General features: G+C 41.3%; 1 protein-coding gene across 1 annotated transcript in view; it reads left to right on the top strand.

Moving 5' to 3' along the window:
- Positions 1–5,247: 5,247 nt before the first annotated feature.
- VPS4B (vacuolar protein sorting 4 homolog B) overlaps positions 5,248–14,931 on the top strand; it is a 27,798-nt gene continuing 18,114 nt past the window's right edge. Inside the window, exons 1-3 of the mRNA XM_006745596.3 lie at positions 5,248–5,506; positions 12,620–12,731; positions 14,089–14,245. Coding sequence (XP_006745659.1) covers positions 5,480–5,506; positions 12,620–12,731; positions 14,089–14,245 — 296 coding nt within the window. The 5' untranslated portion in view covers positions 5,248–5,479. The remainder of the gene's footprint in view (positions 5,507–12,619; positions 12,732–14,088; positions 14,246–14,931) is intronic.

Genomic DNA, 14,931 nt, shown 5'->3' with positions numbered 1-14,931 from the left:
TTTTTGAAATCTGAGGGAAATTCAATATCGTAAAATGTTCACGTGCCCTAATTAATCTACCGATTCAATTCCAAAATAAATAAGCTTTTTAGGTGGAACTTGACAAAGTGATACCAAAGTTGACTTGGAAGAATAAATATAAGAAAATCGTAACTATCCTGAAAATTATGGATAGCTAACATTTGGTGGGTGTTAACCATATTCCAAGCCCAATCTACTATATGCTAGGCTCATTTAATTCTCACACAGCCCCATTTGACAGGTAGCATTACCATCCTCAATTTACAGAAGCAAAAACAGCATCCTAGAGAAGATAAGTAATTATCTGATATGCATTCAAGCCAAGATTTGAACCAAGCATTCCAACATCAGATCCTGAACCCTTAGTTTTCCATTCTGCTTAGAATGAATCAGGCAGTTCCACAAAATACTGAAGTGTATTAAAAGCTACGGTAATAAAAAACAGTTTTCCTGGCATAAGAAAAGATAGTGAAAAGGGATCATTAAAACATAATCAAGATTTCATAGGGCGCCTAGGTGGCTCAGTCAGTTGAGCATCCAACTCTTGATTTCCGTTTGGGTCATGATCTCTGGGTAGTGGGAATGAGCCCTGCATCTGGCTGCCTGCTCAGCAGGGAGTCTGCTTGGGATTTTCTGTCTCCATCTCCCACTACTCCTTCCCCTGGCACTCTCTCTCTTTCTCTCAAATAAATAAATAAATGTTTAAAAAAACATAATTAAGATTTCAGACAAATCCTTGTGAGAAATTGTTACATGCTAAAGGTAGCCTTTCAGATGAGTGGAGGAAAAAAATGGGTGCTAAATAAATAATATTGGGACAATTGATTATCAATTTGGAATAAATAAAAGTAAAACAACAAAGCTAGATCTTGACCTCAACTGTTACACCAAAATAAATTCCAGAGAGGTCAAAGATTTAATGCAACAATAAAATGTCGAAAGTATTGTACAAAGACACAGGTATATTGTCATTGTTTTAAATAATCTAGTAGTGAGTAAGCTCTTTCTAAAAATAACCAAAAAAGAAAAAGGAAAAGAATGATAAATGTAACTGTGTTGAAACAAATTTTCATGCCAAAAAAAGTAATAGAAAAGAACAAAGTGGGAAAATATTTGCAACACATATAACAAAAGAACTTCCTTAATGTACAAAGGACTTTAATAAATCAATAAAAGAAAATGAAAAGGTGAGCACCACACCAGAAAACTGGACAAAGAATTTGAACACAGTTCAGCACAAATATGGAAATACATTTTAAAAAAAACCTCTTATTGTGGAGAAATTTAAACATATAGAAAAGCAGAGAGATTGGTGCATTGGACAATCCCCCCACCCTGCATCCATTCCCAGCTATAACAGTCATCAAGGCAGTAAGTCATGGCCACTCTTGTGTGTTAAACACACACACACACACACACACACACACACTCTCTCTCTCCCAACCAACCCATCCCTACATTGCATCATTATGAAGCAAGTCATTTTATCTGTAAATGTATCAGAGAGCATATATAAGATTAGAAAATGCTGTTTTTCCTATTATAGTGCCAAAGAGCAATTATTTTTTTAAAAAGGATTTTATTTATTTGTCAGAGAGAGCACGTGTGGGCACAGCAGGGGAAACGGCAGGCAGAGGGAGAAGCGGGCTCCCCGCAGAGCAAGGAGCCAGATGCGGGGCTCCATCCCAGATGCTTAACTGACTGAGCCACCCAGGTGTCCTGAAGATCAATTAATTGAGATTAATTGAGCCAAGGGTCTTGAAAGAGGGAGAAAACTGAAAAAATGTAGCTCACGCCTGATACTCTCTGAAAGGGAAAAACGGGAGTTTTGACTGTTTTCAGCTTTCAGCCACAACCGCTTGAATACTGAATCTAGCACAAGAGCACAGGAGGTGGGGCGCCTGGGTGGCTCAGTCAGTTAAGCGTCTGCCTTCGGCTTGGGTCATGATCCCAGGGTCCTGGGACCGAGCCCCACGTCGGGTTCCCTGCTCAGTGAGGAGTCTGCTTCTCCCTCTCCCTCTGCCCCTCCACCCCGCTCATGCTCTGTCTCTCTCAAAAAAAAAAAAAAAAAAAGCACAGGAGGCATTCTTGGACAAAACTGTTCAGGAGAAGACTTGGGTTGAACAGGAGTGGGGAAAGGAGTTAGAAATCAATTCTTTCTAAGGGCATTATCCATGTTCCAAGTATTCACATTCTGGGGCATGGTGGTGTTATCCTGTAAACTTCTTGAGGAAAGGCACCTCATCTTCTGCTCGAAAGCCTTACAGTGTATCTGCCCATAGGTAATCAACAACCATGAAGAGCTCCTTCGATGGACATACCCTCCCTCACGAGGCTGATGGACATTGACATCATCAGTCCAAAAACTCTGTGTGACTTCATATGAATAAAACGAATAGCAGCTATTGAGGAAGGGCTGGGTCTGCAGGGTTCCCAGGCACATGCAGAAAGGTATGCTGCCTGATATGGAGAACAGGTTTCTTGCCCAGAAACTGCCTGAGTCACTTCTTTCATGTGATCAGCACTGTTCGTGCTTTGCCTTCCTTATAATTATACTGCAGGTCAGGGAGGGAGCTGGTTACTCAACAAGCTGGGACCAGCCTTCTGGGTGGACTTGAGTGGCTGTGCAGGGCATGCTGTGAGGACTTTCAGATTAGGCATTTCCTTTAAGATGGTTTGAATGAAATGGACTTGGTCCTGAATGAGCTGGACGAGAGACTCGCTGAGCCTGAAACCACAAATGTCACTTAACAGCCAACTAAATTTCTTAATCTCCAAAACCCTTGATCATGAGCAAGGTGACTTCATTTTCTTCAACAAACCTTGGCTATTTAAGCACATACTCTGTAGGTATATGCAGGGAGTAAGGGCACAGGGGGTTACAAAAAGGAATATGGTGAAGTCTTTGTCCTTGTGATTTTACAGTCTAGAAAGGATGGACACTGTGTGAGTGAGGCTAACAATTTTTGAGTCTCTGCAGTGCTACAGGCACTGTATTAGGGACTTAACGTGCATTATGTAAGGACAATTCAAGGTCAAAAGTGCTATAAGAGTTCAGAAATGTTTTGAAGCTATCTTGAGGAACTAACATTGGAACTAGCACTTGAAGAATAGGTATGATTTCAACCAGGTTGAACTGGTGAAAGCAATTGTGGGAGCGAGGATGTATTAATCGAAGTCCAAATAGGTGCTGGGCTTCTGGAATGGGACATATGCTATCTGGCTCAGTACCCTGAGTTTTCTAAAACCTAACACTGTTGCAATAGCCTCCTACTTGATCTTCCCACCTCCTCTCTCTTCCTGGTGCATTCTACAAACAACTGTGAGATCCATTTTCATAAAACCAATATTGGATTAAATCAGGACCCTACTTAATCTACTTTCTTTTAAAAGGAAGAAAGTTAGAGAGGAGGGAGAGGAGAAGGGCATGATAAAGGGAGGGGGGAACCTTTCAATGAATACTTAATCCCCATAGAACAAAGTCCAAACTCCTTATCATCCAAAGCTTTGAGAACCTGGCAGTGCCCATCGGTGCATTTTGAGCTTCTCCTGCCACTCCTTCCCCCAGAGCTCCTCCTGCTTCCTACATTCTAGCCATCTCTCACACATGCCAGATATTTACTCTCCTGTGCCTTTATTCATGCTTTGTCTTCTGGCTGAAATGGCCTAGATTCTGTCAAAATCAGTTTAAGATTTTAAAATTTAGTTTAACAGACACTTTCCCCATGAAATTCCTAGCCACTCAATCCAAATTAAGGGGTTTCTCCTCTGTGGCCTTGTGGTGCAGTCTGCCTCAGTTCTACCATTTGTCACTGTTTATCTTCTAATATTCGATCTGGAGTCGGGTGACCTGGGATCAAACTCCAACTTTGCCACTTAAAAGCTGCATGGATTGGGGAACATCTATGTCTCTGAGGCTTAGCTTTCCTCATATGGTATACTTAAGATCGACTTCACAGAATAAGGAAATAATATATGTGAAAGTACTTTATAAATCATCACACATGTAACATTTTTAGATTTACATTTTTAAACATGTAAAAGGTAACAAGTTTCTATCCCACTAGAATGTAAGCTCCCAAAGAGCAGGATTAAAGAAAAAAAAAAAAAAACCTTTTAAAATAATAGTTACAAAAGAGTTGCAAAGATATATAGAGAATTCCCACATACTCTTTACCCGATATTCCCTGCTGTTAACATCTTATCTTGTATATTTATCAAAACTAAGACATTTGTATCAGTATAATACTATTAAAACTCAGTAGTTGACAGTACCTAGTAAGAAGGGGGCGGGACGTATGTTAATCATTTAGGAGACACCAGATGATTGGAAAGAATTAGGGACTGAGTGGGAAATAGAATGAAAGGAATGGTTAAATATCTATTTCACTTTCCTTCGGGAAGTTTTACTATGAAAGGAAGAAGAAGAAGGAGAGGATTTTGGCCGCAAACAATAGAAACGGCTGAGGAAAGGTCTTATTTTAGTTCTGCGACTAATCCCTGACACGTGATCTCACATAAAGCACTTAACCTCTCAAGTCATTAACCTTCTTTAGAAACGGTATTAAAAGATATCCGGTCTACCAGTTTCACAAGACCTGTGTTCAGGAGCCTACTTCCCCAGCAAAAACGTGAGCTCCTCGAGGGCAGCTGCTATACACACCTTTCATTAACATGCTCAGGGCCTCATAGAGCCGTGACAATCCTTCGAAAAGTGCTTGTTGAATGGAGTGTAAAGTGTTGAGTAATAAGCCCTGGAGTCTACTGAGATCTTTCTGTTCACCTAACACTGTGCTATGGCACGCCACTAGCATTATTCACCATCCTAAGGTAGGTACTATAATCACCCCCCATCTGGCACAGGAACGGGCCCAAGTCCCCAACTGATGGGTCTTGGAAATGGGATGACTTTTTTCACTCAAAAGCCATCGAGCTACAGAGCGCGCTCCGTGACGTGGAGTGAAAGGAGCCAGAGCCAGTAATTCATCTCAAGTATAAGACATTTGGAAAAAGAAGGGAACAGATCTCGACCCCAGGTGTCCTCTCTGCCCCTAGGCCAGAGCCTCAGTGCGCTTGTGCTCAGTTTGACCGCCGCCACAAAGCCAGGGGGAGCTTCAGGGATGTCGCTACAGGCCTCGCGAGATCCCGGGGCTAAGGCGAGACCGGGGTGGCTGGAGACTGGGTAGCGCGCGCGCTGATGACAAAAGCGGAAGTGCTGGGGCCAGAGGCGGGGCGAGAGCGCAGAGGGGGTTTAGGATTGCGGAAGTTTTGTGAGAAGGGTCGGGCGGCTCTCGAAGCGCCGTTTGGTTTTGGAAGTTCCAGAGAGGAAGCCGCTGCTCGGGGTCCGAGAGCCCCCAGCCTGAACACGTTTGGGGCAACACCGGGCGCGATTCGACGTCGCCGCTGTTGGCTTCCTCTGCCCTCGTTCCTCCCCAGAGAATCTCCTCGGGTCTCCGCCATGACATCCACCTCGCCCAACCTCCAGGTATCACTGTTCTCCCGCCCTCTGGAGAGCCGGAGCCTAGGGGCGGCGCGGGGTTCGGAGTGGGGGCCGAGGAGGAGGGAGGAAGCGGCCGCGCCCCTATTGCGGGGCGGAGGAGGGCGGTGCTCGTGCCCAACCTGCAGGCGGGAGGGTCGGGCTCTTTCCTCCAGCTTCCGGGGTCTCCAGAGCCCACCGGCTACGTGGAAATCTTCACTTTGTTTGAGGTGGGGGTTTTTTTCCCTCTTTTGAACCGAACTGGGCATAGCTTTGAACGAGAGGCCCAGACGCTCCAATCAATGTAAGAGAAAAGAACGTAAGGTTTGCAAAGCACAGCCCTGAGTCAGTTGAAGATAAGGTGGTCTTAGTTCTCCGTCTCTCAAGCTGGTATAGCAAAGCCCTTCTCGTTTAGCTGTCAGGTGTATAGAACTATGAGGACAGTCTTAGAATTTGAGGGATCCGTGAATTCATTGAGCTGTGCATTCATGTGCTCCCAAAATCTATTCAAAATCAGGGAGTAGTTTTAAGCTCCTCTGTGCTCCACCTTCCCACCCCTACCGCAGCGAGTACAGTGTTTTGTACATAAATCAGACTTCTAAACTTTTAGACATAATTGTTGGATCTCTATGGAATTCATTTGAGAAGAGAAATTTCTGAAATGGTGCTTCCCATCCCTAGAATGGATCTGAGGTTTCAGAGGGGTTTAGGATGTGTCTTAACCTCGAGGACTCCCAGTCCACTAGGTCAGTCTGGGGGGAAGATCGACATAAAATACCTGTGTTGAATCCTCGTCTTGGTCTTGCAGTAGTTGATGAGACATTTATTGAGTGCCTGGTGCAAGCTCAAGGATAATGGAAAACCTGCGCAAACCAGGCCAATTGATCCTGAAGAAAGACCGCTGAAAGTAGATCCATTTAAATAGAGCTCAAAAATTCACCAAGAAAAAAGAAAAAAGTTGGAGGGAGGAGCTTTCCTGGGACTTTTACCTTGAAAATGGACCCAAAAGATTATCAAAGTAAACGTTTTATATATCTTAAAACATAATTGCAACTGTGACTTAGAATCAAGAATAGGTCATATGTTGATTTTGTATCTTTTCCAACAGGCTTGCATTTAGTAAGATATAATAAAAATATAATAATCTCCACTTAACATTGTTTTTTTATTTTTATTTATTTATTTTTTTATAGCCCTATTCAGAAAGGGTCTTTTTGGTGTTCTTGGAAAAAGTATTGTCCCTTTGAATATCAAAGGCGACTTCTTTTTAAGTGCTCTCTTCATCCTTGTTGGTCATTTAACTCGTTTTATTCCACTAACTTTTCATTTGTCAAGACCTTGCATGTAATTTGGACATGCCACAACATAATTTTCATCCATTTACTGATACCTTTTTTCTTTTGTAATAACTGCACTTTCATTCTCTACTCCGTTTGCATCATATTTGAATTGGGGCAGGTGTTCCTCAATGAATCAGTTAGAGATTAGGACACATACTAAAGGCATGTTGCTGGTGTTAAACGGGGAGAGATGTTGCGTTATAATTGTATTGTGGTTGGGTCATAGGTTCCCTTTCTCATTCAACCTTTTTAACCTTCTAACCTAGGAAATTTGGATGAAGAATATTCAAATAACAATTTTCCCACCGAACAAGGCAAGACTCCCCATAACCAGATGCTTATAATCTAATGGAGGAATGCAGATAATTAAAAATCAAAATTATAAAATAACACAGTAGTGCTATAATAGAATTAGAGGTGAGTGCGGGGGGGCAGAAAGGAAGGGCTTATCTAACTCTTCAAGGATAAATGAGAAATGTTTCACAGAGGAGATGATGTGAGCTTAGATAATGTGAAAGGTACTGACACTAATTGTCCACCTGGTATTTGGTGTGATCTTATGTAATCTTCAAAACAACTCTTCAATATTACTTCAGTTTCACAGTGTAAGAAACCAAAGTGTATTAAAGGTGTGATTTTAATTAGTATTGAAGTTAGTTTTGAATCCAGGTTTATTTGCTTGTAAGTTTGTGCTTTCTTTCACTATGAAGTTAGGCCTTTTTGGACAAGAAAAGGGGATGCATTTCAGGTAAAGACAAAGAATATATACCTCAGTCTAGAAGTGTAATAAACCTTGGAGAGGGTTGGGAGAAATTGCAAGTAATGCAGTATGCATAGAACTCAAGTTTACTCAATCCTAAATATGCCATTCATTTTGCTAAGTCTTAGGGAATCATAAAAGCAATATATCACCCTTGATTTCCCAGGGCTTGTATTCTGATGTGAGAAGACATGTAAAGTGGCTGATGGGGATACTGTGTGGAAATTTCAAGGAAGCATAGGCTAGGCCCCCTGGGGGTGTGGGGGAGGGCTTTGCAGCAGGAAGACCATGACTATGCTGATGCTTAGAGAAACTGGAGTCTGACTGGAAGATAGGTAGTATATTTCAGGTAGAGAGTGCACCGTAAACAAAGGTCTTAGGTCTGAGTTGTCTGGGTTGTCCCTAGTTTGGTACGACTGGGACTGAGTGTGTAAGGTGGGAGGACTGGCCTAGTCAGGCCATGGAGAGGTGTGTGCCACACAGATGATTGGTCCTCATCCTGCTGTAGATGGAGAATCAGAAAGAAATCTGCCCAGGTTTTTATTGTAGAAGGAAACTACCATTTGTGTGCAGGGGACAACTTGATTGGTAGCAGGCCTGGAAACAGGGAGACCAGTTGGGAAGGCAGGGTTCTGTGTGATGGGAGATGGTGAGGGCCAAAGTAGTGTAGTACCTGTTAAAGAAGAAGACAGGATTGATCAGAGACAGATTGAAGAGGAAGAACAGTCAGGCTTGGCTCTGCATTTAGAAGGAGAGGGCAGGAGGAGTCTGGGTTTTCTCCCAGCTCCCTGAATTGAATGGGGAGGAATTGGTTCTGGGATTACAAAAAGAGGGGCATATTTGGGGGCAGGTGTTCTGGAACTTTTTGAGCTTGAAATGCGTTGTGCAGACAACCAAGTGGAAATGTTCAATGAGTGGTTGGATACATATGTGTAGAACTAGAGAGAGGGGGCCAGGCTGGAAGCAAGGGTTTGAGAGTTAATAGCGTACAGATGGTTGCAGAGGTTATGGGCATCCTGGAGAGTTCATAGAATGAGGAAAAACAAGAAACAGGTAGAAATTCTGGAATAGTGGCATTTAATCCTCAGTGGCAAAAGGGAGTCTGAAAAAGAATCATTAATATAATCCAGAGTAAAACCAAGAGAGAATGGTGCCATGGAGGCTAACGGAGGAGGAGGCCATGTCCAGATGTCTGTTAGGAGGATTAAATGCTGTGGAGAGAGAGTTAGGTAAGTGTGAGACCTGGTAGTCAGCAGGAAGCATTGCCATGGAGGAATCAAGGAACCGTGATGAACTTGGAGTTCTTTTTGGGATTTTGTTATGGAGGTGAAAAGATGAGTAAGGTAGTAACTAGAGAGGAACCTAGGAACTGGGGAGAGCCCGGTGTGTTTTAGTTTGTGTTTTGTATATATGAGTTTGAAGTAGGACTTTACATACATGTTTATGCTGAGGAAGGCCCCAACAAAAAAGCGGGGGAGGGGGAAGGTTAGGTTGGGGAGAGCAGGAGAGTGGCATATAATTGATAGGGTGAATGTCAGAGAAGGAAGGTGGGGATGGTCTCCAGAGCATAGGGAAAAGACATAGCATTGGCAGGAAAATATCCAGTGGAGAAAAATTGTTAGAGATTATAGACGTAAAATAACCAAAAGGAAGATTTTGAGAAAGCAATTGGGGATTTTTTTCATTTGTTCAACAATTTTATTAAGTACCCAGTGTGTGCCAGGCACTGTTCCAGGCTCTGGGGATAGCACAGTGCTGCAGTTGAAGTCCCTGTGCTCATGGAGCTCACGTTTATATATAAGGAGATAGGCAATGCGTGAGTATCCACAGATAAATGTAATGATACGCACAATGATGGGATGGGGGTGAGAGGAGAACTGAAAGCAGGGACGGAGGGAGTACAGCCTCTGAAATAGATTAGGGAGGGCCTCTGTGAGGACTTGGCATTTGCTCTGTGGCTGAAAAGGAGACTGTCATGCACCTATTGGTGGGGGGGAAGAGCATTGTAGGCAGAGGGATCAACAGTGCACAGGCTGCCTGCGTGAAGGTGGACTAACGGATATGAGATGCAACCCAGAAGGAGCCAGGGCTGGGTCACTGAAGGCCTTGTAGACCTTCAGTGGAAATCCCAGCAGTGGAAATCCATCAAAGGGGCCGGCCCTTCACTGGTTGCCATAAGGACTTCAAGGTGTTGAGTGCGGAAGCAGGCTGACCGCTTAGGAGGCACGGTGGTAGTTTTGACACATGTATTAGTGGATTGAGCTAGGATAGTAGCGATGGAAGTGGTCAGGACTAAGAATAGTTGGCACTCCAGAACCATACAAGACACAGTTAATTTCATTTCAGATGAAAAATGCTAACAGAAACAAGGGTGAAGTGGGATATTCAGCAAGGGAAAAACATGCATATTCTCAAATCGTCATGTTTGATTAAAGGTTTAGCATGCGCTGTCTAGTACAGTAGCTACAAGTAGCTATTTAAATTTGAATTTTACTCAAAATTTAAAACTCCTCAGTCACACTAGCCACAGGTGCTCAGAAGCCGATTATAGATAGTGGCTTGCGTTTTGGACAGTGCCGGATACAGTCATGACCATCAGAGAAAGGCTGGCTTAAAGTCATTAGTACCATATTTGGCACTAGACGATTAGATACTGACTGTAAGAGTTTTCCTTTAACCATCATTATGGTGCCAAAAAGAGGACTAACTGCTAGTGAGGGGAGTGTGTAGCTGGAGAGGTGAGTGGCACAGCAATTCAAAATAATAGAAGAAAATTGTCAGCTAGAATAAGAAAGAACTTATTTCCTCTGCATGGCGTAGCCACGGAGTCTTCTGCATCCATTTTTAAATGACCAGGTGCACCAAACCACCAGTTGACCATGTGTATGAGTGCTGTGATGAATGTGCTAATGACCAAATGTGCTAAGTCTTAGGGAATCATAAAAGCAATATATCACCCTTGATTTCCCAGGGCTTGTATTCTGATATGAGAAGACATGTAAAGTGGCTGATGGGGATATTAGGTTTGGGTGAACAATATAGTGAGTTAATTTTTGTACAGAGTGGTTTAGGTCAAGATTCTCTGTCTCTGGGCACCTGGGTGGCTTAGTCAGGTGAGGGTCTGACTTTTTTTTTTTAATTAACATATAACGTATATAATGTATTACTTGTTTCAGGGGTACAGGTCTGTGATTCATCAGTCTTACACAATTCACAGCACTCACCATAGTACATACCCTCCCCAGTGTCACCCAGCCATACCATCTCTCCCACCCCCCTCCTTTCCAGCAACCCTGTTTGTTTCCCGAGATTAAGAGTCTCTTATGGTTTGTCTCCCTCTCTGGTTTCGTCTTGTTTCATTTTTCCCTCACTTCCCCTATGATCCTCTGTCTTGTTTCTCAAATTCCTCATATCATTGAGATCTTTTGATACTTGTCTTTCTCTGATTAACTTATTTCGCTTAGCATAATACCCTCTAGTTCCATCCACGTCGTGGCAAGATTTCATTTTTTTTTGATGGCTGCATAATACTCCATTGTATATATAGACCACATCTTCTTTATCCGTTCCTCTGTTGATGGACATCTAGGCTCTTTCCATAGTTTGGCTGTTGTGGACATTGCTGCTATAAACATTGGGGTGCACGTGCCCTTTCGGATCACTACATTTGTATCTTTGGGGTAAATACCCAGTAGAGCAGTTGCTGGGTCGTAGGGTAGCTCTATTTTCAACTTTTTGAGGAGCCTCCATACTGTTTTCCAGAGTGGCTGCACCAGCTTGCATTCCCACCAACAGTGTAGGAGGGTTCCCCTTTCTCCGCATCCTCACCAACATCTGTCATTTCCTGACTTGTTAATTTTAGCCATTCTTACTGGTGTGAGGTGGTATCTCATTGAGGTTTTGATATCTATTTCCCTGATGCCGAGGATGTTGAGCACTTTTTCATGGGTCTGTTGGTCATTTGGATGTCTTCTTTGCAGAAATGTCTGTTCATGTCTTCTGCTCAGGGTTTGACTCTTGATCTCAGCTTAGGTCTAGATCTCAGGGTTGTGAGTTCAAGCCCCATGTTGGGCTCCATGCTGGGCGTGGAGCCTGCTTTAAAAAACAAACAAAAAAAAGATTCTCAGTCTCTGTCTTTGTTTTTTTTTTTCTTACAGATGTCTAATTGCTCCAGCACTGGTTCTTCCACCATTAACTTGGTTTTGCATATTTGTATGGATCTATTTCAGGAGTTTTTGTTTGTTTGGTTTTTTTTAATACTACACAAAAACCTATGTTCATTATAGGCATCTTTAAAAGATGTGGAAAAGTAGAAAAAGAAAAAGTTGAGTCTTATCAAAGACAACCTCTGTTAAATTTTCTTTTCGTCCTTTTCCTGTGGTATTTTTGTTTGTTTTTGCTCTTTCAAATAGGAATAGGATTATTTTAATGATCCTATAATAATTTATTGTGTAGCATCTTTTTGCTGCTTAAAATTCAAGTTTTCAGGTTTTATTTTGTCTTGTTTTAAAAGACCCCTCTGGTTACTATCTTTGTTCAGTTAACCTTTTAGATAATTACTGGATTAAAAGATTTGGGTATTTTCAGATTCTTGATATTTCATTGCCCCATTGCTTCTGAGGGGGTTTTATACCATTTATATTTTACTATTGTTATGTACTTTATCTATAACAGCACTGGATTTTTGAGAATTTCCCTGAATGATTTTAACATGAATTTTCATATTACTCAGTTATTCCTTACTAGCTCTAAGCTTGACATTCGTTGAATGAAAATTGTATGAAAATCTTAGTGATTGGTACTGGATAAAGTAGAAATCAGATAGCATTTACCCGTATAACAAATGTAGTTTACATTTTATAAATCATTACCATTTATAATAACATGCAATTGAGATTTAGAGAAAACAGATCGGTTTGTTTTAAGGTTGCTTTTATTAAAAAAAAACTTTCAGTATGATCGTTTACTTCAAAGTAATGCTTATGTGATTTTGATGGTATGATTTTGCCTTCCTTCAAACAGAAAGCAATAGATCTTGCTGGCAAAGCAGCCCAGGAAGACAAAGCTGGGAACTATGAGGAAGCTCTTCAACTCTACCAACACGCTGTTCAGTATTTTCTTCATGTAGTTAAATGTAAGGTCATAGTTTGCTTTTTATTTTAAAACGTTAAAGGAAAAGATTATTCTATTTCATTTATAAAAATTGAAGTACAATGCAAGAAAATTCTAAACCATCCATTTGCAAAAAATTCCCCCTAGCTTGTTAGTAATTTTTGAGTATTCAGCAAACAAATGTGCACAGTTACCATAGTTAATTATTACTTTGTGTACCTAAGCATATTAAAATACCACAGTCAATGGAAATAGTTTTCTATTGGTAATGTACTCAGATTATGTGTGAACCTCACATTTTCTAAGCATCTCTGAAAATACTCTTTTAAGTACATTAAAAAAAAATAGGTTGGGAAACATTTTATTCATATATTTTCCAAATATGTATTGCATGTTTCCCATGTGCCAGGTATTGTAGACACTAGAATACAGCAGTGAGGGGAAAATGAGTAAAAAACACTGTCTTTCTTGATCTTAAACCTAATGCTGAGCATTTGAAAACAGTGTCTTTCTTAAAGATTTTTTTTTTTTTTTTAAGATTTTATTTATTTGACAGAGACACAGCTAGAGAGGGAACACAAGCAGGGGGAGTGGGAGAGGGAGAAGCAGGCTTCCCGCGGAGCAGGGAGCCCGATGCGGGGCTTGATCCCAGGACTCTGGGATCATGACCTGAGCCGAAGGCAGACGCTTAAGGACTGAGCCACCCAGGCACCCCTCTTAAAGTTATTTTTAAATAACAGTTTTAGCATTTGAATAATTCAGGATTTTCTTTTGAGCTCCTCCATTTCATTTTGAGGTTTTTCTGTCAAAAGTGAAACTAAGAATGAATCATAACATATGTGGGGTAGTCCCATGTGCTGCACATCCTGCCGAAGTCTGCTTTTGAAATTGCTCTCACAGAGACCTTTATGTAGTAAAATTACAAAATTAGTGGTACATATAATATATGGGATTTCTGTCATTTTTTTTGCTATGAAATAAAGTTTATGTAGACATTAATGGAAATGGTTAATATTACTTCTGTTTGTCTTGTAATTGGTTTTGTATGAGACAAGTAGCTTTCAACTATCTGCACAAAACGTTATGGGAAGAATATAAAACCCAAAGAATATTAAACAATTTCTTATTATTTAACATTAACTTAAAATATCCTAGTGTCTTGCTCAGATCTCTTTTCTGACTCAGGCCCACTCTTGGCCTCCAACCATGCTGGAGGCAGTAGAGAAGAGTTGATGATCATTGGTTACGATGAGCTAGAGATGCTCTTCCTCCCTCCCCCAAAATAGATTGTCCTTGTCTCAGAATTGTGTCTAGGTTTAAACCTGTCTGTTTAAACCTAGAATACTGATGGAAAAATCTCTCTCATTTCCCTTTAATAGATGAAGCGCAGGGTGATAAAGCCAAGCAAAGTATCAGGGCAAAGTGTACAGAATATCTTGATAGAGCAGAAAAACTAAAGGAGTACCTGAAAAAGAAAGAGAAAAATCCACAGAAGCCAGTGAAAGTGGGACAGCCAAGTCCAGCTGACGAGAAGGGGTATGTATTTTAGAGTGTTAGATTTTACTATATCTAATGAAAAGATAAAATTACATTTAATTTGTGAAATCAGTTTCTTTTGTTTAAACAAGGTGTTGGCAATCCATGACTCATAGGCAAATCTGACCTGCTGCATGTTTTTGTAAATAGTTTTATTGGAACATAGTCTCTCATGTCTAAAAAATGAAACTCTGGGATGGGGTTATCGGGCCTGGTTGGGTTTGAAGGCAGGAGGTTCTGGTTCGCGTTAGTGGATGTGATACAGTTCATGGGATGCAGTGGCACAAAGCACTTAGATAACCTCCTGTGGTCACTAGGAATGGAGTGTCTTTTGAAGGCAGTGCTTCAAGGCCTCTGTGGCTACTACCAAAGGCCATTTTGAAGGACAGAGGAATGTAAGAACTAGAGTCCACAATAGCCAAACTATGGAAAGAGCCAAGATGTCCATCAACAGATGAATAGATAAAGAAGATGTGGTATATATACACAATGGAATATTATGCAGCCATCAAAAGGAATAAAATCTTGCCATTTGCAATGACGTGGATAGAACTGGAGGGTATTAATGCTGTGCAAAATAAGTCAATCAGAGAAAGACATGTATCATATGACCTCACTGATATGAGGAATTCTTAATCTCAGGAAACAAACTGAGGGTTGCTGGAGTGGTGAGGGGTGGGAGGGAT

This window comes from Leptonychotes weddellii, chromosome 13, assembly GCF_054177405.1.
Source record: "Leptonychotes weddellii isolate Sample4059 chromosome 13, ASM5417740v2, whole genome shotgun sequence".
Classification (NCBI taxonomy): domain Eukaryota; kingdom Metazoa; phylum Chordata; class Mammalia; order Carnivora; family Phocidae; genus Leptonychotes; species Leptonychotes weddellii.
Note: the sequence above shows the minus strand (reverse complement) of the source record. Positions and strands in the feature narration are given on the sequence as shown.